General features: G+C 40.9%; 2 protein-coding genes across 10 annotated transcripts in view; both read right to left on the reverse strand.

Moving 5' to 3' along the window:
* MTUS1 (microtubule associated scaffold protein 1) overlaps positions 1-3,099 on the reverse strand; it is a 131,383-nt gene extending 128,284 nt beyond the window's left edge. Inside the window, exon 1 of the mRNA XM_075026784.1 lies at positions 3,014-3,099. The gene's annotated coding sequence lies outside the window, so the exon portion shown is untranslated. The remainder of the gene's footprint in view (positions 1-3,013) is intronic.
* Positions 3,100-4,239: 1,140 nt separating this feature from the next.
* Positions 4,240-23,484, reverse strand: part of FGL1 (fibrinogen like 1) — a 39,222-nt gene continuing 19,977 nt past the window's right edge. For 4 of the 9 annotated variants that reach the window (XM_075026847.1, XM_075026883.1, XM_075026869.1 and 1 more), the window contains exons 9-10: positions 21,256-21,379; positions 11,075-11,658 (exon numbers count right to left, since the gene is read on the reverse strand). In XM_075026847.1, coding sequence (XP_074882948.1) covers positions 11,536-11,658; positions 21,256-21,379 — 247 coding nt within the window. In that variant the 3' untranslated portion in view covers positions 11,075-11,535. Of the gene's footprint in view, positions 5,684-11,074; positions 11,659-13,524; positions 17,425-17,658; positions 21,380-23,484 lie in introns of those variants that run through there. The other 5 variants (XM_075026909.1, XM_075026862.1, XM_075026854.1 and 2 more) reach the window with 5 other exon arrangements.

Here is a 23,484-nt window from a genome sequence, read left to right on the forward strand (position 1 = left end):
TGTGACAAGAGATAAAATAGGAAAGCAGAAAAATACTCTTCCACTCCTCTATCAGAGCAACAGCTGAGTCTAAAAACATCATACATGAATTAGGAAAAGGAAAAAACACCACAGTGCAAGTACTCCCTCAAAAAGAACTAGGCTGTTATCATTCTCACTTTTATGTTTGCTTAAAAGAAACTGTACAACAGCCAGTTGTACACAGAACAGCCAGTTCTTCACAAACACGGAAGAAGCACTAACTCATTTCCCTTTCCATAAGAAATCAAGTAAAGCAGAATAAAGAGCATTAACCTTGTCCAGCTTTAACTCCAAACTACTGCACAGACTGAGCATTCCACAAACTCACCAGGTAATCCTCTGAATTATGGGATAAAGGCAACTTTAAAAGGGCTTGATTTTTCCCAATTAAACAGTAAATCAGAAAATACTATGAAATTGAATTAAGAGAACAAAACGGTCTAAACCGAGGCAGGCACTTTGGGACAGGCAGTCACTTTAGTAGCTTCTGCTAGATCATACCACATGTGACACTTTTGCTCACATAGGTACCTTTCAACATCAAACAATCATAATACAGCAGTGGCACACTTTAGCATCTTATATGAATATGTAACATACCACATTTTTATATATATATACATTTATACATGTATAAAATGCATATATATGTATAAAAACGTATGTATGGTTTTATTTTTATATATATAAAATCAGTCCCACCCTATCAGCTGGCGGATCTGCATTCCACAGTTCTTATTACAAGTCTAAGTAATTATTTTGCTAGACTGTTGAGACCATTAGCTACCTGACACATTAGATCTCAGCTCAACACTAAGTCCTATAAGTTAAAAAAAAAAAAAAAAGCCTCCTTATTTTCTTAACAGTCCACCTCTGTGCAAGAATCTTGGCTCTTCCTAAAAAAAAACCCTCACTTCTTCCTTATGTGATTGCAGACAAAAGTTTGAAACCACAAAATGCAAGAGTTAGAAACAGGAGCCCCAAATGCATTTAGAGTGTCATTACTCTGTCAAATCTTGACTTTGTCAAGGCCTTTACATTGCATTTTTGCAGACTTAGTCTTACAACTGAAATCAATGCCTGAGACATGACTAAGTAAAACACATGAGAACCAGGAGCAGTTATGCATCCAACAGTAAGGCTTGCTATTTACTGCATCTAAGTTTCTGAAAAAGATACCATGAAATCTATTTTAAGGTGCCAGCTACTAAAAGTTTGACATTTGTTCAAGTATTTTCAAGTTACGGAATCTTTACACACAGCATCATGTTTACCCTGGATGGAAAATGATGCTAGGTAAAGTTTTAACATCAGAGTTATCAGATTATTGTCACTATTTTAGCCACAGTTCTGAAGCAGACTGATCTCAGCCAGAAATCAGAACTCTGCAGTAGTTTAAAAATGACTACAAGAATTTTAAATACAACCTTGCTACCACATGTACCATTACGCTCCATAAAAACAGAGCTCAAAAAGCAACCTATTGCTCACCCACGATAATTAGCATTAGAACTAAGCTAGCCCCAGCGGCTGGCACAGTCACGCGAGCCAGCCGCTACAATGCATCGCTGTCGTTCCACCAAAGCACGGTGCACGTCATAAGGAGTAAACAATTTTTAATACCTGTCTTATTTAGTAATCCAGACAGTGAACTCCATCACATTGGTCACCACCACCCACTCTGAAAAATCTCAGTGATACGAATCAAGCATGTTAAAAGCTTTTCTGCTCTCCAAAAAATAAGTTTCATTATATGAAAAGCTTACCTCTCTTCACCTTAGAGAGAGAATTACTACTGTGTATTGAGTCCATTTAGAAAGAGAAGGAAGAAAATTATTAACCATGAATGTCTATTCAATAGTGTAGGTATCACCTGATTTGTTAGTATTAACAGTATTTTACATTATAGCTACTTTTAGACTGTTAGCAGCCTTACAACGCATAGGCAATTGCCAATAACGATTCATTTTACCTAAGTGAAAGTCATTTATCTGCCACAGTGTAAGACTTCATCTTTGAGACAACCCCGTGGTGTGGGGTTTAACCAGCTGTACTCTCCGCCACATTACAGGCATAAACCAAACTAACAAAAAAAACCACCAAAGCACAGCCTTAGTCCTGGTGGCAGACCGTCAGAGCCGTGTCTGAAGCAAGAACCTACATATCCCTAACAAGAAGGGGATGCTCAGTTCTCTGCTTTGATCATAAAGTAGAAAAACATGGGGCGGGCGCAGGCTTGGGTTGTTTGAGGGGGACATTTGCTGGGGCTTTTTTTGTTTTGCTTTGTTTTAAATATCTGCACTCTCACCTTGGCCTTGGAACAATAGTATCGAGTTTAAGCTCAATGTCCTTTTCAAATGCTGGCTCTCCTCTCCTCGCCAACCTTGCATGATATAAATAGCAGCAAGCGGAGGAGCGAGCATTAAAGATATTCTTTCAAAACCTCAAGGGTGTTAGTGCTCTTACTACAGGACCAAAGCAGTCCACATGCACGAGAGCAAGCTCGATCAGATTTTAAGCATTTCAAACACGGTCTCAGTGTTCAACTAGCTAAAAAGCTACACCAGCAATGTACACTTTCTGTATCTTTAAATATATATTAAAAAAAAAAAAAACACCAAACCAACCAAAAACCCAAGACACAACTAACGCCCCCCTGAGTTTCGACTCCTCAGCCCCGAGGAAAGGCCCCTGGGAGCGGACCTCTCTGCGGCTGCACCTGCGCTCCTTACCGGGGCCGTGGCTCGCAGTCACACCTTGCCGGAGCACACGCCGGTGCGGCAGGCGGTTAATCGCCAAAAAGAAAAGAGAAAAGAAAAGAGCAGCACACGCCGGCAGTCGTCCCCGGCCCACGCTCCTCGGCGCCCGGGCAGCCCCGTTATCCGGCCGCCCCCGCGCACCGCCTCGGGAAGCCCGCGCTACGGTACCGGGGCAGGAACTAATACTTTTTTACACAAAAAAGAAAAAAAAAAAAAAAGAAGTCGGTACTTACGCCGGCACTTACACGCCACCCCTCACTTGTAGCTGCGTTCCACAGGAGAGAACTGCCCCGAACCGCCGCGCCGCGGCCGCGCTTGCCGCCGGCACCGCGGCGCGCCCCTCCGACCCCGACCCCGAGGCGCCCCCGCCGCCGTCCCCGCCGCCCCCCGCGGCCGGCCCGCCCGCTCCTCGCGGCCGCCGCAGCCGGCGGCGACGTGCGCGGCTGCCGCCGTCCCGGTCTGCGCCCCTCCGCCGCCTCACCAGCGGCTCCGCGCCCCCTCCCGGGCACGGATCGGCCCGTCCCGAGCGAGGCGCCGGCGCCGCCACCGCGCACCCGGCCGCACCTGCCCCGCAGCGGGCCCCCGCGCTCCGCTCGCCTCACCTGGCGCCGGGCCGCGAAGCCGGGCCGCCCCTGGGCGGTGCTTTTGTCGGCGGGGGCGCGGGGGCTGCCGCCGGCCCCGGCGCGGAGGGGAGGGGAGGGGGGGGCCGGGCCGGGCCGGGCCGGGCCGCGCTGCGCTGCGCTGCCCTGCGCTGCGGCGGGCGGTGAGGGAGGCGCAGGTAGCCGAGCGGGGGAACTGGGTCAGTGACTAAAAATACCGCGCGGGAGCGAGGAGGAGGATCTCGCCGCGGCGCCCGGGGAGCCCGTCGGCCCTCCTGGGGGTTGTCGGCGGTGCCGGCGCCTTTCCTGGCGGAGCGGGGCCCGGCGGAGCGGGGGAAAGGTCCCTCCCCGCAGGCGGGCCGGGGCAGGTGGTCACGGCGACCTTGCTCCAGCCAGGCGAGGTGGGCTAGCGCAGAACCGCCGCCGGCGACGACGGCAGCCCCCCGTGATGGCTTTTGCGAAGCGCGTTCACGGACGCGCGCGGGGCGAGCAGGCTCGAGACCCGCGGGTGCTGGAGGGCCGGGCCGCTGCCTTCGAGCCCGGCGGCCCGGCCCGGGGTAAATGATCCGCCCGGGGGAGCGGCAGGTCAGGACGGGCCGCATTCCCCCGGCGGGGCCCTGGCCGGGCCGGGACGCGCTGCCTCCCGCCCCGGGCCTCCGCGGGAGGTGGCTGGCCGGCCCCGCCGTGCCCACTGCCGCCGTCCCAAACGAGGGAGCGGGAGCGCTGAAAAACGCAGGCTGTTCCTGCGAGGTCGGCTGAGAGCTGTCGTGGGCGCGAGGTGAGCGCAATGCTGCGCAGCAGCGCTGAGGCAGTCTCCGGGTTACAACAGCAAAAAATCCCGGGAGGTACTGGCTTAACCTTCCCGGTGGCCTAAGCTGCACAGCGCCGGATCCGTGCTAATCTTTGCGTTTATGCAAAATAGTTTGCAAACGCGACCCACGTACAAAGTGTCTGAGTTAAGCAGCGACTGGCCGCAGCTTCAACTCTGCCTTTTAGCACCCTGTCCGCGGTATTACTTGTTGCCACTTCTTTGTGCGTGACGTCCTGGATGTGAGTGGTGGTAGAGCCAACGCTTCCCTCCAGGATCCGTCCTCTCGGGGGTTTCGGTGAGGAAGGTACATCTCCTGGCGGTCTCCCTGACCCTATGGCGTAGCTGCTGGGGATTCGGCACTAAAGCGGTGTCTTCAGCTGCTGGCGCTGCCCGTAACAGGATGCAGAGAGGGAAAATCTTTTACTCGTCTTTACAAAGCCCCCAAAAGTAAGTTTTGCCTATGCGATGTCCAAGGAGGAGAAGCTTTCAGATGCCAGCAAGGTTGGAGACGCTTGCCTGGCATGTCTGGTGCACGAGGGCACAGCAGCCTTCAGGCTCCCTGTGTGCCGATGTAGGAGTCTGTATCCAGGATGGATTTGGTGACTCCATAGGAAGTGCTTTCTTGACATCAAGCTAATTCCCTGACCTTCCCCTCCACCCTCCGCTACTATATACAGTTGCTGGCTATTTATATATGTGACGAATATTATTCAAAATTAAACATGCCAGGAAGACACTGAGTCTTTCAACCTGATAATTAAAAAAGGAATACAGCATGATTGCTTTGTTTCATCACCACATGAAAGAGAACTATTTATTTTTATTGTGGTTAGCTTAGTAGTAACAAACAAAATATTTTATTCCCATCCATGAAAAGCAATCTTGCCCATCTTTATGGGCTTCATCCAAAGTGTGCTGGAGTCAACAGTATTATGCATGGGCTTTCAGTTAGCACGTGACTGCAAATCTAGTGAGACAGCTTAGAGCAAGAGTGCTTTCGGGCTACAAAACTGAGCATTGTGCAAGACTTGGACACCCCAAGAGGGAATAGTGCCGGTCTTTGGTCAGGGTCTATACGGTGCTCCAGACCTTGGCAGGCAAACGCTTTGGTAGCACAGCTGAAGCACCCTGGCATGAGTCCACTGCTGTGGCTGGACGTGTGGAGCGAGGGACATTGTGAGATTTTTGTGGTGTCATTAGATTACTGCTCATGTGAAACTGAGTGATTGATAGTTTACATAGCCAGCCTTTTAGCAGAGTTCACAGGCGTGGCTCCAACTGTATGTATCGAGGCTAATCTCAATTACAACTTAAAAATACCTCTGTCTTTGTCACTGTGGGGATGGTCTGGAAAGTATCGACTGATCGCTACAGCTGAAAGCTTGTCATGTTGATCTTTATCCCACCAAAGATCACAGTTCATTCAGCGTTCGCTGCAACCATTCCACTCTGATGGCTCTTTAGGTTTTCCTGGTTTTGTTGTTTGTCTAGGCCTTTCATACAGCAGTAATCAAAGAAAAAAATCAATTTAAAAACAAGAGACATGGATTTTTTTAAAATGAAATAATAATGAGGGAATTCAGGAACAGTTGCACTGGCATTTCTTTAAAATCTTCCCACCTGGGAAGATGGTATTCAGGTTGATGGTGATAGTTGAAATCACTACGTGGTGGAAAATTTTGTCAAATCTCATCAAGGAGGATTTCAAAGTGGCCAAAGACTCTCAAGGCAAGGAAGGAGAAGGAACTAGAGAGGCCACTGACGTTTGTATAATTGACATTTTTTGCATCATTTGCTCTTGGAAGTCCTTTTCCTGGGATTCTAATCAAAAGCTGTTGGAAACCAGTTGTTCTGATCAAAACCTCATAACAGCCCTTTCCTCTCTTGCTAAGTAGCCATGAATTGACTTTTGCTTCTCTGCCTCTTTTCCTCCTCAGCTCTTCTGGTCCATGCCTTTTAAGTTTCATAAAGGTAGGAGGAAGACTGCAGTATCATGTCACTTAAGGTTGAAAAAGGAGGGAAGGAAAAGAGAAAGATGAGGGAAGAAAGGCAAAAAAACTTACACAAGGAAGAGAAATGGCAAACAAAGGATGACGAGGGGGAAGGTAACCAAGACCACAAAGAGGAATAAAGCATGGGATAGAATTTGAGAGACCAGAGCAAGGGGTGAATATCACAATAGGTGGGAAACAGAAGAATTGGAGTAACAGACAGTTTTATATACTTTCTTTCCTTATTTCTTGTCAATAAGAGTAGGCTCCACAAATCCCTCAGAAGGAGCTGAAAAGAAAAACTAACCTGAGATGGGGGTATGACTGTCTTTAATAATAGATATGATTGCAGCGGGTGTAAATAATTTGAAATGGTACCAGGTAACTTGAGTATCAATAGCAGTAAAAATGCAGCAGCACAGGATGGCTAAGTCTGTGTCCTGTTGGTATCCAGGGTAATGGATGGTTTTGAATAGGTTATTAGGGAACTCACTCAGTTTCTGCTCCTGACTCTTAATGTACTTTGCTTATGTACTTTAATATTATATGGTAATCGGCTAGAAAAGCAGACTTGTAACAGGGATTGAAATTCAAATTTCCCGGCTCCCAGCTAGATGCCTTAATTGTTGCATTGCAAAGTGATGCCTTGCTTCCCTGGCCCAATGAATGTGGATTAGTTTGCTCAGAATAACAGCCTTTCAGCAGGGGCAATGAAAGGCATTCCTCCTAGCTAGCCTCTGGCCTGGTGACGAAGGGAATTTCCTGGCAAGTGCTAGATAGGGATTCAGTGTTGTCCTTAGGACTCTCCAGGACTAAGCTCTACCTGTTTAGCTGCTGAGAGGACCTCTCCTTCCTCTTGTCATGCCTTTGAAAGACACCAAAGTCTAAGTGTAGACCCTGCTTCAGCATAACTCAAGAATTAAATGCTTTAGATGCCGAGAAGGTTGTAGTTGCTGTGTCAGTAATTGTCAACTCAGGTGCTTCTCGCACTGGCTGTTAGAGATTCTGGTCCAAACTACTGATGCTTCTGGTGTGGTGGGGAGCGCAGGCACCTGGCCCAGAGCTGGGGACTCCTGGCTAGGAAACTGGTGCCAGAACTTGGGGGTTGCAGCTCTTAGCTCTGTGACAGCTTGGCCTGTGGTAGATTGGTAGTCTGTGATAAGTCTTGTCCTGGCTGTATTTGGGAAAAATCCATGTTGCGGATTTGTTCATGTTACACAGTGATGTGTTCGTGGGTAATTCTCGGCATTGTGAGGCTGACTTCTGTCAGATAAAATCCCAGCAGGCTGGAGGTTAATGTACTCTGTTGTGACTTCTTTTTTTTTTTTTTTTTTTGGGTGGGGAGAGGGCCAGTGGAGACATGTCGATAACTGCATTTAATTTCTTTGGCAAGCAGTATGTACTGTTCCCCTTTGTTTGCTTATGCAGACTGCATTTAAAGACTGCATAATATAAAGCAAACCTCTCTGGAGGCCAGTGCCAATTTTGGTTGAAGAAAAGTATCGCACCACAGTTGGAAGTCTTCATTATCTTCTGAGGCTCAATTACTAATGAATATTCTTTAATTTTTGTTACCACACACTTCACATTCATATGACTTCTTTTCTACCCAAGGTCTATTTGAATAAAATTGTATACTTCCTGCTTTGACAACATACTGATGATGTATGCTAGAGAAAATCATTAGGAGGAGTCCTGCTGAAAATGTTGAAAATGTCTTTGGATGGTAATTGGGCTCGATCTTGTAATTTTACTGGTGATTTTACCTGTAATGGCTACAAGTAAAATCATTCTAAGAATCCTTGGTATTTCTCCTCCACAGTTCAGAAAAGAATCAGACAGACCATGGGTATCCCCACAAAAAGTATTGGTGAACGTATCACAGATCTTGGGGCTAAATTAATCCCTTAAGTAATTTTTTTTCATATGCTTTTTGCTAAAACAATGTTCAGTCCTCTACTAAGCAGCAGCACTGGTGGAGAACTAGAAAATACTCTTAATGCTTTTACCATTAGACTAATTGTAGTTCACTTGATTCCCTAATGTAATAAAACTCTTCCTTTCGTGGGCCTTTATCTGTTAGATAAACCCCTACATTGTATGTGTTATTAATTATTTATTCCTTCCATTATTCTTACATGCACATTAAAGAATTGGCTCATGGTTTCTAGCACAATTCATAAGAACATCTCTGTTCAATAATTTTTGGAAGCATTTTCTTATGGCAAATAAAGTAATAAGGAAAACAGTAAGTTTCATCTTCTATGGAGTTCAGATATCAGTTTAACTGTTTTATTCCTATTAATATTTTGAGAAATCTAGATAGGAGGGTTTTTTCCTTCCTGATATTAGTGATTGAGAATTTGTGTATTATTCTTCTAGACTATTTTAATTACTTTTCTATTTTTTTCCAGTTAGAAAAAAAAAATTAACTAATATTTTTCCCCCCCTTACTTATTTAGTGTCATTTCAATGAGCTTACCTAGCTATATGCAGAATGACAACTTTACTGTTCTGTACCTACAGTTGTTACCCCCTGGTATTTTCCACGTATGCTGTTTCCTAAGCAAACATACTTTCACATAAGCAGATTTATGCAAAAATACCAAATACAGCTATTTGTCTATTCTGAGAGGGAAAAAAAGGAGGTTGTATAGTGAACATGATGGCCCAGCAGAGTTATCTTTAAAACAGTATTTTCAATCCATGTGAGTGCAATTGAGAACTTGATTACCTTTGTCAAGGCAATGGGGGAGGGATATTGCAGCAAGGGAGACAGCTAAACCTTGAAAAAGTATACTGGCTGGGGGGATGGCTGATAGGAAAGGTTAAATCACAGCTCATGTGAAGATGTTTGAGAGATTCATGTATTGCCACAATGTGAAGATTTCCAGTCAAACCTGCCCACTTCCTAAGAGAATAGTGGTGTTCCTTGTAGCTGTCAAGAAGTGACTGAACAGTAAGAAAATTTAGAATCCTGGTTTTCAGTCATGCCGAACTGGAGCTGATGTTTGAATAACCACAAGGGCACTAACCTGATGAACGACTTGGTCAGAGGAAACAGAGAGAGGAAGAGACCTGTGAAAAAAGTGCCTAGAGATGCTAGCTGGATCTCTTTGTACATAGGACTATTGGATGTGATAGAGATGATGGTTGACAAGTTTCTGTGGCAACCCATAGCAAATTAGAGGAGAAATTGGAGGAGCTCTCCAAGCAAGATGCTGGTAGATGAGTTAGAGAAGCTGGAGAAAGAGTGGGAGATAATCTAGCTATTAGAGACAGTGAACAGAGAATGGAGACTTTCAGTCTTAAGTGCAGGATGAAAAGCAGCTAGCACCACACATTCTTACTTTTTTCTATTACTGATTGTTTCTTTGCTTCTTTTTTTTTTTTTTTTCTTTAAAGGAAAACACCTTTTCTTCTAAAAGCCCTCCTTAAGACCTTTCTGTTCAAGGAACCATCTCTGGGAAAGAAACAAAGGTGAAGATAAAATTCCAAGAAGACACTTGCACAGACCTATTTGAAAGTGTTTCTTGCTGGGAAACAAGTGCTCCTGAGCCTTTAAGGGCTGTGCCTCTGCAGCAGCTCCAAGATATGCTTGCCTTCAGCTATATAAAGAGTGGTTAACAGGGGAAGACTTATTGCCGCTAAGACTAATTTAAGGGAAGCTAATAGAAGGAAAAGGTTACACAACCAGTTTCTTTTCCAACTTTTCAGTGGTTTCATCGCTAGCTCACTATAGACTTAATGTTTTGAAGAAATAAAATTTTGCTGAAGTAAAACCAATTCCATTCTTATCTGTAGCAGGTCAGCTGTTTAAATGCTGCTGAATATTATTTGCTTCTCTGATTTTTCTGTGATTAAGGAACAAATAAATCATATTGCTATTGCAGCATCTCCCTGATGTGAGGCTTGGATGTGAGATTAAGTTAGCAGGGTTTAGCAACTTATTTGCACAGCGGACATGGGGATGAATAGGCTCTTAGCCAGCAGCAAATACATGGTGATGTGACTTGTTCTGACAGGAGAGAAGTCTAAGCTAACTTGCACACGGTTTGCCTATAGCAAATGCAAAGTAATACACGCTGACAATTACTGCAGACCAGCTGATGCATAGTAAGTTGTTAATAGGTGCTAACTTGATGGTGCTTCTGAGCTTACAAGACAGTCTAAGGTAGTGTACCACACTGCTCTTTGCTTAGACCCTGTTCTATCAGTAATGGGATTTTTCTGGTCTTTAAGTAGGCTTCTATGGGTTTCAGATCTCTTTGTATGTGAAAGTGTATTGCATTAGACACACAGCACCTTAATATTGCAAGTTATGCCAGTGTTCATACTGGCTGGAATACTCCTGTTCAGAAGTAGGTATGGTATATGTTAACGGGACAGAAACAACAGAGACATGGGAGTAATTGTAATAAAGGTAGTGGGTACTAAACAGAAACTTGCACCAACAAAATAGAGAGGAAAAGCTCGAAACCGTTCTGTGTGGCAACAAGATGTCCCCATCTGAGCCTTAATGAGGCAGGATGGAACAAAACAATGCTGTGAGGAAGCTGTGTTGCAGCAGCCTATGGCAGTATTTAGCACCCATTGCTCAAAAGGGAACTGCTAGAGGTGAATTGTCAGGTAACTGGAGAATGAAAACCTTTTCTCTTCTCTTTCCCCAGCCTCTCTAATATGGACAGATGAATTCCAACATTAATGAGGGGACAGCATGTGCTTTTGATTTGGTGATTGAAGCTGAATGCTGTTCTGTATGTGTGAAAGGTTACTGAATGGACAATAAGAGACTGGGGGAAAACAAGTAAACACAAACCAAGCCTTTTCTGCATGTCATTTTTAAGAAATGGTATGCATCCAATGGGAGCAAGAAAATGAATGTAAATTTGGGATTTTTTTCCCTCCCGGGTGGTAGCACAAACCAAAGGGAAGAAGATGAGAAAACACATATGGAATTTAGACTGAAAATAATCCAATGGGGGGAAAAAAACATATAAATGTTCTTATTTGCAGTTAATGTGTTTTAGTCTATGTTTTCCATTGCAGCATAGATCATTTAGAGGTCTTAGAGGAACTCGGGTCTGAACCAATCCTTATTTTCCTTAGAACAGGTCTGATGTATTATTTTTGCTCCCCCAATTCTTGTTCTAACTGACCAAAGCAACTTTGCTAGGGAAAAAACCCCACAACTTAAATGCAACAGCCTGGAAGACTGTTGTTCTTGGCATAGTTTTAATGGCTGGACAGGCATTATATAAGAAAATTTAGTCCTGCCTAGGGTTCAAGCCACTTGACTTTACAAATTGGACAAGATTACTGTTGAATCAGGTGCATCTGAAATAAGAACAACATTATTTTGTTGGAAAATGGCAGGTAAATGACGAAGGTCGTGCATCTATTATGTGTCTGCAGTACTCTTCACCTGGGATGCAGTAGGATTTATCTATGAAATCATGTGTTGTTGATATTTCATACTGTAAAGACATGGTAAATGAATGAAGTTATTGATAAATGAGATAAAGTTTGAATTAATTTTTAGATGTGCTATTTTGGCTATTGTGCAGTCTTAAGGATTAACTGGAAGTATAATGAACTGTAACAAAAAAAGCCAAACATATAAAGCTACAAATTCATTAACATTAACATTGTCTGGGCAATCTATTTCATTCTCTGTTTTCACTTCAATTCCTTTTTCTGATAGGCCAGTAGTCCTGGATAGTAGGAGGAAAAGTTAAATTGGAGTAGGAACAAACGTGTTAAGTTTCTTCATTGCTAGCTACTTGCGTTCTCTTAGCTGAACTTAAGGCTAGCATGTAGATAAGCCACCAAGATGCAATGTCAGAAACTTTTGAAGGCAGAAGTCAGTTTATTTGCACAGGGGATTATGAAAACATGTATGTTTTCTATTGTGACGAGCTTCTGAGTCAGAGCTGGAATGTGCAGCGGAAGAGTACTCATCCCTGCTGTCCCACATGGCGCCCTCCTTAACCACAATCTCTTGCTCAGCCTCCTATTAGTGGGCATTTGTCAGGTTTTGTAATTTTCCACAGTCTGAAATGCAAACTGTAGTAATAAACAGCATTTTCTAAGCCCCTATGTGTTACTAGAATTCTCCAAGGAATCCCTGTATGCCTGGCTTTTTTTCCCTACTTAGTATGTATCACAGAAAACTGACTAAAATACCATATTGTGCACATTGACCTGTACTTCTGGGTTTCATTTGCCATTTACAATGAGCAGCTTGCAGTGTGTTTAAAATGGCTATAACAGGCAGTGCTTTTATTAAGAGTTAGTGATCCTGTCCCTCTCCCTGAATATTGATATAATGGATGGTGGTGCCAACTAGAGCTGATTACTTCCTGCTCTTCAGCACTGATGTCTCTGTGGAAGCTGAAGCTGCAGACTTCCTTAATTAATCATGCCAGTCTAGAAACTAAAGACAGTAAGGGCTAACTATAGTGGAGCCTTCTGCTATAGTCAGCACTTCTTTCCTTTAAATACACAGCTTGGATGTAAGCTAGCAAAGGTAATCTTTCAGGGAGAACTCTGGGCATTTTAAATATATCCTGAAATACTTGTGCAGTACACCTCTCCCAGAGACTGAAATCATCACTGTGGAAAATGCTTCTGAAATGGAGCCACTCTGCTACCTTAAACCAGTATGCAGACAGGGCACAAAAGCCCTACCTAACCTCTCTGCCTATGTTGTATATAGTTCAGGAACTGCTGCTAGCAAGGTTATATCCAAGTGAAAAACCTCAAGATTCCTGATTATATACAGGATCAGACAGAACTAGTAGCCTAGGCTAGTAACAGAATAAAACGTAGTCCTTGAATTACATGTTTTCTCAGGAGGTTTCAAAGTGCTCTGTAAAATGGTTAAATCATACTTCTCTCATACATGAGGAGAGTATCAAAGAGTTCAGTGACTTGGTACATGATACAGAAAAAATGAGAGGTGATGGGGGAAAAAAATTATTTTCACTCTCACATCTACGAATTCTAGGTTTCACTTCTGAAACTAAAAATGCATACATTTGCATTTTATTCTTCTTCATATTAAGAAAATGAGATCCATGAGTCAGAAGGGTTCCAGGTTTTCCATGCCTTTCAAAATCTGTATGTCCCAGAGAAGGGATTTTAATTTTGGTCACTTGTTCTCTTCCCGCTATGATTGGACTCGATGGTAAAATAGGCAGTGAAATAAACAGTACTGCAGTCCTTTTTTCTTTCAGAGAATAATACAGGCTTTGCTTAAAATAGTTATTTTTATCATATAATCGAAGAAACACATTTGTAGTTGAAGATTTATGTCACAACATTTCCAAGAAGCAGTCTGCTGAAACATCTTTTTTTTTAATGAGTAAGCATAAATACACCTCAATGAAGGCTTTCTTTGGTATCACATCAGAGTTGCTTGCATTTAAATTAGTGGGTCAGCAAGAAAGGACAGTGGAACCTTTATCAGCAGCTGACTTCTCTCGAGTCTCATTTTACATTTTTGGTTCCAGCACTATACAGCTGAAAGGAGATACTGTAGGTAAAAAAAAAAAAAAAGTGAATAACAGAGACAAGGCAGCTGCCAGACATCAGCTTCCACTGCGTTCTTCAAAAATATCTGTATCCTCACTGATATTATAAAGAACCATAATGTGGCATGTTTCCTTGTGAAACAGGTAGTCTTTTGAATTCTCTGGTAAGAGCTTTTCATGAGCAAAGTCTGTGATACAGAGTTCAGTATTTTTTTAAAGCTGTCTTAGATGAAGAGGCTGCCCATCAAGAAAGAAACAAAGGTAAAAATCCATATAAATTATATTTCACCTGCTGAAATCATTAAGGTAGTGCTGTTCTCTAAGGAAGTCCATATTTTCCCTACAGTCAGTTTGTGATGTCCCAGAAGACCTTAAAAGTGAATTTGATAATACCATTATTTCTGCCAGGAACAGTTCCCACGTTGGACTGCTTGATGCTCAGTCCTCATCTTCAGTGATGCTGTACTTTGAAAAGCTTCAGGATGTCTTAATTTCTCTTGAAGTTTGGTTTTGAGGGTTAATTAGTGTGCAAATGACAGAGGCATTGTGAGACCTTTATAGAGAATGTATAACCTGTTATCACATGCATCAACAAGTAAGTCTGAGATGTCATGGGCAATCTCTTCCTGGCTTTCTCAGTCTAGCTCTTTTTCCAGCTCTAGCTGGATGTGAGCGCAGATATTCTTTTTCTGGTAACATGGGAAAAGGTTGTTGATCATTATTATATGATGAATTACAGAGCACATACAGACTTGCAGGGCTACACTCCCTATAGAATGCTATATAATGAATATGGCTGATACCTTTTTAATGAGAAAGTAGTGGAATAATAGAAGGGTTTTGTTGTTAAAGCTCTGTTTTCTTTGGGATACGATGTAAATGATCTGCTTGAGGAGCAGATGACAGGCCTAATTCATCCCCAGTGTAACTTTACTGGACTGAGTTGATTTACGTGAGATTAATTTTGTTCATACTTTTGGGGAGAGAAAAAAAAAGAAGTTGACAATTACATAGCTGGGAGGGTGTCCAGTTAGTATCTTAGATATGAAACTTTTATGCCAGGTTTAGAGGCTCAAGTGCTTTAGTTTAATGTTGGGGAGTTAAAGAGAAATATAAAGTAGAATTTAAAGTTACTGTTCTGGATTACAAATATTAATGACTTTTTTTTTCAACTTGTGTTATTAATGACTTTTTTCCAAGTTGTGTAAACATAAAGGAAGCCCTTCCCTTCCTTCAATACTCAAGAATCTTTTGCTTAGAAATTTTACATTAAGAGTGACTTGTGTTCTTCCAGTTGGGCATGATTTTTGTTTTCTTTTTTTCTGTACTGAGTCAGAGGGGTAGTGAAAGTGACTCAGATGCTGTTAAGCCCCTTGTTAGGAAAAGTCAATAACAGGAATAGATGAGAACTATGCTGAAATCTTTAATTAAGCATGCTGCATAACAGAGGTAGAGAGGATTCAGTGACAGAGGACTGGAACAATTTAAATTAGCATTATTTCAAAAAATTCCATGGGATATTTAAAATGAGTCGTTCAAAGTTATTAGAAAATAAGAAAAAGGAGATGCATTGCAATTATTAAAATCCCTTCATCACAAGATAAAATGTTTGTACATCTTGCAAGTGTTAATAATTCAAACTTAGATGCTAGCTTATAGAGTGAGACTTGCAAGACTTCCTAGCAATTACATGTAGCATGAATTTCACATTTGCTGAGTACCACATGAATAACCCACTGATTTCAGGGAGGGTGCTTTTCCCAAATGGGTGTATGGCATCTTGGCAGGATATGGATTTCCTGCTCTCCCTGCAGTGAATTCATTATGGCACAAGCACTTACTTCAACTTGCTAGTGCCACAAGTGTCCACAAAATCTGTTTCCCAGTCACAAGAAACATTGAAATGCTTTATTATTTGTATTATGATATAAAGATGGGCCTCACTCCAGTGAAGTTCCCTCAAATTTCAGGGTAGTTGAGATGTGAAAAATAGAAAGAGATCCCATCAGGGAAGAGCAGTAGAGGAATCATAGCAGGAATACAGTAGTGCAGATATGTTAGTTCTGGTAGTGTTTGGAACTTGCATGGTTTTGTTTCTGTTTGCTAATCAGCAGAAGATATGAACTGCTGTTGTAGTGCAAGGCTTTTTAAATTAGAGAGACCACAATTTAACCATCTAAATATGCCATACCTCACGATAATTAGATGCTGTGAACTTCCTTGGGGTTTAGGTAACCTTAGGAACTCATGTATGATTTCAAAAGTGGTTTAAGCACTAAATTCACTTAAACATTTTTGACTTGTTTTCTATCATTTAATAATTAACTTAATTAGGAGAAACATTTGTACTAGTTTACAAATGTGGTATTGCCTAAGAAAGTACATGTACAGAGCACCATCTAGTGCAGCATATCACTAACATAAAAGCTTTTCTGTTTATATGTCACTTGCCTGTGTTTAGCTAATTTAATATGAACTATCATGTTGCAGAAAATGCCCGCCCAGTGGCTCTTGTGGCAATATAATTTTGCAATTACATAGGAGACTATGGATTGAAAATTACTTGGGACCTGTACAAAATTACAAGGATAACAAAGCTGGATGCACTGAAATTCAGGTAATCATTTGTAAGAACCATGTACTTTTAAGAGGAGCCTGCTTATCTTCCTGCCCACAGTGTTGGGTGATATATTCACTACAATATCTCAATCCAATCTGTTTACCAAAGATTGATTTCAACCAAACTAGGTTGGACACTGATTCTCACAATAGATTTAGAGACCCAACTGCCATTTTAGGTACCTTAAATACCCCATTTAGCTCCTCAGAGCTTTTGCTTAGCTTCTGCAGAACCTGAGAGCTACCCAGGTTCCTTAAGCCAAGCATTCACAGGTATGCAAACCATGACTAACGGGCAAGATTAAAGATCTGACTGTCATTAAGAAGGGAAGAAAAGAAGAAAGGAAGGAAGCTTAGATTCTATAGGAGACAGGTAAAAGAAACTTATACACAGGTATTTAAAAGTTGCTGAGGAAGGGCAGAAAAAAAGTGAGCTACAGGGGCTTTTTTGCGAAGGCTGTATTTTGGTTCTGCAAGCAAACAAACATATGAATTTGGCCCCACGGTTGTTTAATCACCATTTGGATGTCAACATTATGTTTCTGATGCAATCTATTTAGCATTAGGGTAGGATTAAGAGGAGCTGTCTTAGTTAACTAAAGATGTAGCAATGACAAGCTGGATTTCATCCTGTGCTAAACAAAGGTTAAGATGGCCCTCAGGTTCTTGGAAAAGATAATTTTTGGATGGACACTATGTATTCAACAAAAAACTAATTAAGCATCAAAGAACCACTATCACTGTAAAGTTTTACATTCTCTCTGAACAAGCACTTTAACAGAAAATTATAACTTTTCTCTCTAAGCAAATATATTGTGTATGGATTTTGGCTGAACACTTGAAACTTTGCCAATTTCCCAATTCTCAAACATACTCTGAGAAAACAGCAAGCATACGCTCATATTAATTTCAGAGTACCTCCTGGTTTTGAAAAGCTCTGGTTTTTGCTAAGTTGACCTCTTAAAGAGACAACTTAAAAAAAACAAGACGGAAATAACTGGAAACTTTTGAAAATTTGGACAGAATACTTCCCTGGATACTTTTTCTGCTCTTTCTACCTCCTTCACAACTGCCAAAGAGAACCTACGACTGAAGAAAAGAAAAAAGAGGGTATAAAAAGCTGCATTTTCATTCTTTTTTATGAAAAGAATCTTTTCTTTCTCTAATAATGAGAAAACTAAAGGAAGGTGATAGGAATGTTCACAGACATGGCAAGCTGTGGTTTGGTTCCCCTTTCTGGGTATACCATTTTGCTAACAGCAAGGAGGAGTAGCTTTGGCAGAACAAAATACTTAGAGAAGGGGTTCAAGAACTGGTGTCAGGAGTAACAGTTTTGGGAATGGTGGGGAGAGGTAGGCTCTAGCTAGGCAGTAGAGCTGAAGAGAAGAGTCTCCACTGGAAAGCAGTAGGCCAGATTGCGGTACCTCAGCTCTGTCAATGCATACTAGACATTCCAGGGAAAACAAACGTTGAGCATATGAGGCTCTTTCACTGTTCATTTAATTCCCCCGGGCTTGTGGTTTCCATTCTTTTAATGTCCAAAATGTTTAGCAAATGGAAGAAAACAGAAATAGACAACTGAAAATATAAAGGTGTTTCCCTTGAACAAATATTACCAAACCAGGCATTTTTGATTACACGTTGCTAGTAGCTATAACTATGTTCTTTATTAAATCATGACTGACAAAACATTTCCTTTGTTATTTCCTTGATTCTTATTCTTCTTCTGTTGGTTTATATGATTTGTATCAAATGGTATGTATTAATTTTAAACTACTTGGGAGTTATTATGTTGTTCTGTCTAATGCCTGAACAAATAAACTGGCCTTTGTTCTGCTATCTTGTAAGAATAAAGACTACGTTAGAACATGTTCATACCTGTTGAGGAAATAATAAATAAATATGAACAGGCCAGGCCAGGCAGTGAAAAGAATTCTCTTCCAAGCTGTAGTCTCTTTTCTAGTAGCTATTTAAACTTGCCTTTTGAAAATAAAGGGTTTGTTTATTTGAGAACAATTATAGGACCACTTTGAATTACAACACTTTCACATGTTTTTCATGTGGCCAAAAAGATCTGTTACACAAAGAGAGGCCATAGAAAGATGATGGGAATTAAATACTGTATTTGCATATTGCTAGCAGTATGCTAGATGCTTTTCAGACAGCGAGGATATCAAAGTCCTTGTTCTGAAGAGCAGTCAGTCCAAATAAACATACAAATGCATTGTAAGATGTACAAAGAAAGATTTGATCCTCCTTCATTTTATTATTTCCAATAGAGAAAGGGAGTCAAATTTTACATCAGAGTATGACAAAAGCACCCTAACTCAGCTGAAAGATTTCATTAGTGTTCTCACAAGTAAACAGGTTGGATTTGTGCTGCAGCAAACAAAAAAAACCCCTGCAGATTTCATGAGCATGATCTGTACATGTTAAGAGTCTTTTTTGTGTGCTAGAGGTCCAGCTTTGCTGTATTTAAATCCTCCACATCTTTTACTTAAATTATGTGGACTGTTATCTGTTTTGATACTCTCCAAATACATGAGCTAATCTTTCAATTTTCCTGTGAAAAGCTAAGGGTGTTTTTACAATTTGTACATAATATCGTCTATGTTTTTGCAAAGAATTAAATACTTCTCCTCTTAGAGTAGCAAAAGAATTTGAAAATCGTGATGGGAAATACTGTACTTAAAACATCTTCTTAAACTACTCCAAAACTTCCACCATATTATGAATGACCCATACCTATAGACCTGCTCATAGAGTTACACAGGAACCCATTTTAAACTCTGTAATAAAATTGGGTAAAAATACATATCAGATGTTCTGTTTTAATGTTGAATGCTGAATATATATATCTGTATATAAGTATATACATATATACTTATACACACATAGGCTGGTATGCTTTCCTGTCAGATACAGAATTTAATTTGGTTTAACTGATTAAACAAGGTTCCAAATAAGCAGTTGTAGACTGGTCTTCTCATGCAGAGGTACAGGGATGTGCTAAAGGCTAGAAATCTCTAGCAGAGTATCTACTGATACATCAAGAAAAAGACTGGATTATCTAGAATACCTGCTATTGCCACAAAAAACAGAGACCTCAAAAACTCTATACTGCAGGTTTTTTTCGGCACCATTTTTACATGGTAACATTCTTTTTAGCGGCCTGAATCCCATTTTTTCTCTACTTAATTCCCCCCCTTTTTTTTTTGTTTAGGTGTAATCTGATTTATCTTAATGAGTGAGATTGTTTCATATGAACCTCTCTTTTTTCTCCCAGTTGTTCTACACATCCTCCCTCCCTTATTGCATGCAATTCTTTCAAGGATTCTTGCCAAACTTTTGGGTTTGGAGGATGGAAATGGAAGGGAAAATGGCCATGCAGGGAATTATCATGCAGCTGACCTCTATTCATATCAATGTATTTATAAATTGACTGATAGATTGCCAAAAGTTAGTTTCAGTTATGTTAAGCTTGACTGAAACTGGCTGCCCGTTTCAAGAACTGTATTTGGACAGAGGAAGAGAGACTGGCAATCCAGCCACAAAAGCAAAATTATTTTAGGTAAAGTGGAAAATAAAAGTGCCCAAGTTTGGCTCAGATCCATGTGCTTTTTAAAATCTTCATTTGCATCTGCTCAGCAGAAATGGATTACATTTCATTAGATAGCTTTCTAGAGAGTGCTCCTATCTTCTCCATGGCAGCAAGCACTAATCAGTGATTCTTATTATTAAAGTCTATTGTGGTGCTAGGCACAAAAGCTAGGGGTGGGCAGAGACTCACTTATGATCTTTCTTGTATGAGAAAAATGTGGATCTGCAGCTTGAAAAAGGGGAAAGCCCAGGGAGCCAAGACAAGGATATAGGAAAAGGAAAAGACAGTAGGCTTAGAAGCAGAACCACCTTGAAGTGACTGAACAGGGCATTCGAATTTGGAGAGTTGTGGAGAGTAACAGATACATAAAAAAGGTAAAGATTTATGGAGTCAAGCACTAAGAACTCTAAAACACCAGATTTTAGCTGCACATGCAATACACTTCTCTCTACACATGCATTATGATAGTCTATGTTCAAAGCAGAGCTCACATTGACATTAGTTGCAGCTTTTGTTATTTAGCATTTTGGTAAACTCCAAATGTCAATAGATTAAAGTCCAGATGTTACCAAAAAAAGAAAGGCAAAATGGTTAACAACAAGAAGAAAGGCATAGTTCCTGACCATGTAAAGATGTTACATAGAAATGATGTGACCAGCCGTAGAAATGCTTCAGCAACAACAGACAATCCACTTCTCTGTGCTGAATTCAATTGATTCTAGCCTTCATCCCTTCTCTTCCTTCAGTTCCCTGCCTCATTCTTTATAATTTTTATGTATGCTATGTACACAACACATGCAACAAATAAATCAGAGGAATTTACAGGCAACTTACTTCTAAAGCCTTGAATCATTCCAAAGAAAGTATGTTCCATCCACTGATTAAACCAGCCTTATGCTTATATTTAAATACTTTTTGGTAGTAATATGTACAATTAATTTTAATTTTTGAGACAACACAGTGACAGTACTGTTTTTCTAAGAAGTGAAAGGATTTGCAGTCACTGCAGAAGCCAAAAATTCTCCATGTTGATGAAGATGTCCTTATTCCTAGGTGAACACCTGCCTTTTAAAAAAAATCCTGTGCACATATTAGCACTAGTATTTGTATCTACAGATTCATAGGCCAGTTTGTCTTCTCATTTACATGTCATAAAACTACTGCTTGCAGAGGAATTATTCCACATTTATATATGCATAGATGAGAAGAAAAATCTGCCCATCTGTTTTAATTTGGATTGATTTGCTAAAAGATTAACTAGATAAATCGTCTTAATAAAATACTTAAACAATATTAGGTTGAAAGTCTGCTGGTCTGACCTTCATGACAACAGATTTCAGAGAATACCACCATCCATGCCAAGTGTACCAAACAATCCCGTTGTCTGTGTTCGCAGTATAGGGGCCTTTGTAGTACAAACCGTTCAAGTTGGCAGAGTGACACCTGGTGGAAAAGTAAAGGAAAACAGAAATAAGGCCCCCTGTAGGAGAGTTGCAAGCATTTGTAGTTTCTGTGTGAGTCAAAAATTTTGCCATGTTGGTAACGGCCCAGTTCGACAGCTGCAAAAATTTGCATTTGTGGACTTCAGTGCACCTAAACAATAACAGTTTAATTAGGGCACAACTGCAAGTGTTCTTAGCTTCTTTGAAACAAAAGTTCTTTTTGTTCTTTCCACATGTTTTCTGACATTACTAGCTCTCTGAGTTTTGCCTGCTAATCTGTTTCCATGGAGAATTATTCCAGAGTTGTTCAGGTCATGTGTGACAGCAGGGCATACACCAAGCAAAACTCTGGGAAAGAAATACTGTTCTGCTTTTTGTTGCTCCAGAGTAGCCCCTCTTAACTTTTGCAGTTACCCCACATGGTGTTTCATATGACAAAATCTGAATACCACCATCAGTTTGCCTATTCAGCTGTGGACTTCTATTTGCAAATAGATGAAATCTGACAGCTATGTAAACATATGTATACCAATTCACTGGATCCTCCGACCTGACGTTTTATTTGACTGTACAAAGTCCTTTTTTTTTTCTTCTTTAACACACTGAAGCAGAAATGCTGTTACAGTTCATTAAATACAGTGGTTAAAACAAACAAGCAAACAAACAAACAAACAAACCCTAGCAAAACCCAAAAGGCTGGAATAGGGACTAGCACAACCTTGATACTCATTTGGTTTCTACAAGAAAGAAGTTTAGATCCTTATGTGACCATATGGAGAGCAAAACGGTTGTTTCTTCTGCAGCACATTGAAATGAATTGGCTTGGTTTATCTGCCAATTCAGTATTTTGTTGTAAGTGCTGTTAATATCTAACTGTCGAACACCATGATGGATTTCAAAAGCAGAAAACATGCAAACAGAAAACAGTCCAAATGAACCTTATGGATATTACTACTGGCAAATCTTAGTCTCTTTGCCTTTGCTTACACTTCATTAACAAGTTTTTGATAACTGAAATAAAAACTGTGATAAAAGCCTCATAGGAAAACTCTCATATATTTATGCTTATTTATTGCTTACAATTTTTAAGCTCAATTTTGGTAATGTGTTGGTTGAAAGCGTGTAAACTGCAGATATCAAAAGTTATTTGTTTTTGAGAATGACAAACTTCTATCAGAGCTGAACATAATATTTCTAGCCATACAAATTCTGCATTGAGCAGGCACTCTGTCTACTTTGAATCAAAATACAGATTTCAGTAGAAGAATCACGATTGCTAAGAGGTATCTAGATCAACTGAACTGCTTCTTTTACTTCCTTTGATAGAAGAAGGCAAAACATGATTTTTGTCAACAGCAACATGAGCCAGTAACAACTCTTAATTAGTGCTGGGAGGAACTAATAGCAAAAATATACAGTATTCTGTAACCGAGTGCATGCTGTCTGAAGTAACTGGACATACTAAAGAAACAACTGGCATGTGATTATTGATATGATATTCTGAAGCAACATTCATTATTCACAAGTCAATAAACACCTTAAAGTTAGCCTATGTTCCTCCTTTCTTTCTGATAGGCTAATTTTTAAAGCAAAAAACCTGCACTGCAATAGTTTCAGAAGTACAGTCAACTCTCAATTTTCCGTGGACATTTTATCTGAATTACATATTCACTGTATGACAGAAGTGGAGAGATGGACTTGGTTCCCTGAAGAACTGTTTGAATTCTACCTGGACTTACTGACTCCAGTATGGCCCACATGGATGTAGCTATGTTGTCTCCAGGATGATCAGGCAGGCAGGAAGCCTGAGTGAGTGAGAGCTGTGGCTCCAACTTGATGCCTGGCAGATCCACTGCGATCATCCATGCATAGTGTAACTACAACTGGGAGTGCTGGGGAGAGAATAAGCTCATGTCCAACTAGACTTGTTAGCTCTTCTTTTACCAGTTATGAACCTACTGACCTTTGCAATGCCCTGGATGCAGGAAAGCTTATGATCTCGGTGAGTACCAGAGTGAACCCAGCTCTGTGGATTTGCATCCAAGCTGAAAAATCTCTTCTGGAGCTTTGCTTACAAAAGAATGCAGAGAGGCCATTTTTCTGCAC

The sequence above is a fragment of the Buteo buteo genome, chromosome 1, assembly GCF_964188355.1.
Source record: "Buteo buteo chromosome 1, bButBut1.hap1.1, whole genome shotgun sequence".
NCBI classification, from domain to species: domain Eukaryota; kingdom Metazoa; phylum Chordata; class Aves; order Accipitriformes; family Accipitridae; genus Buteo; species Buteo buteo.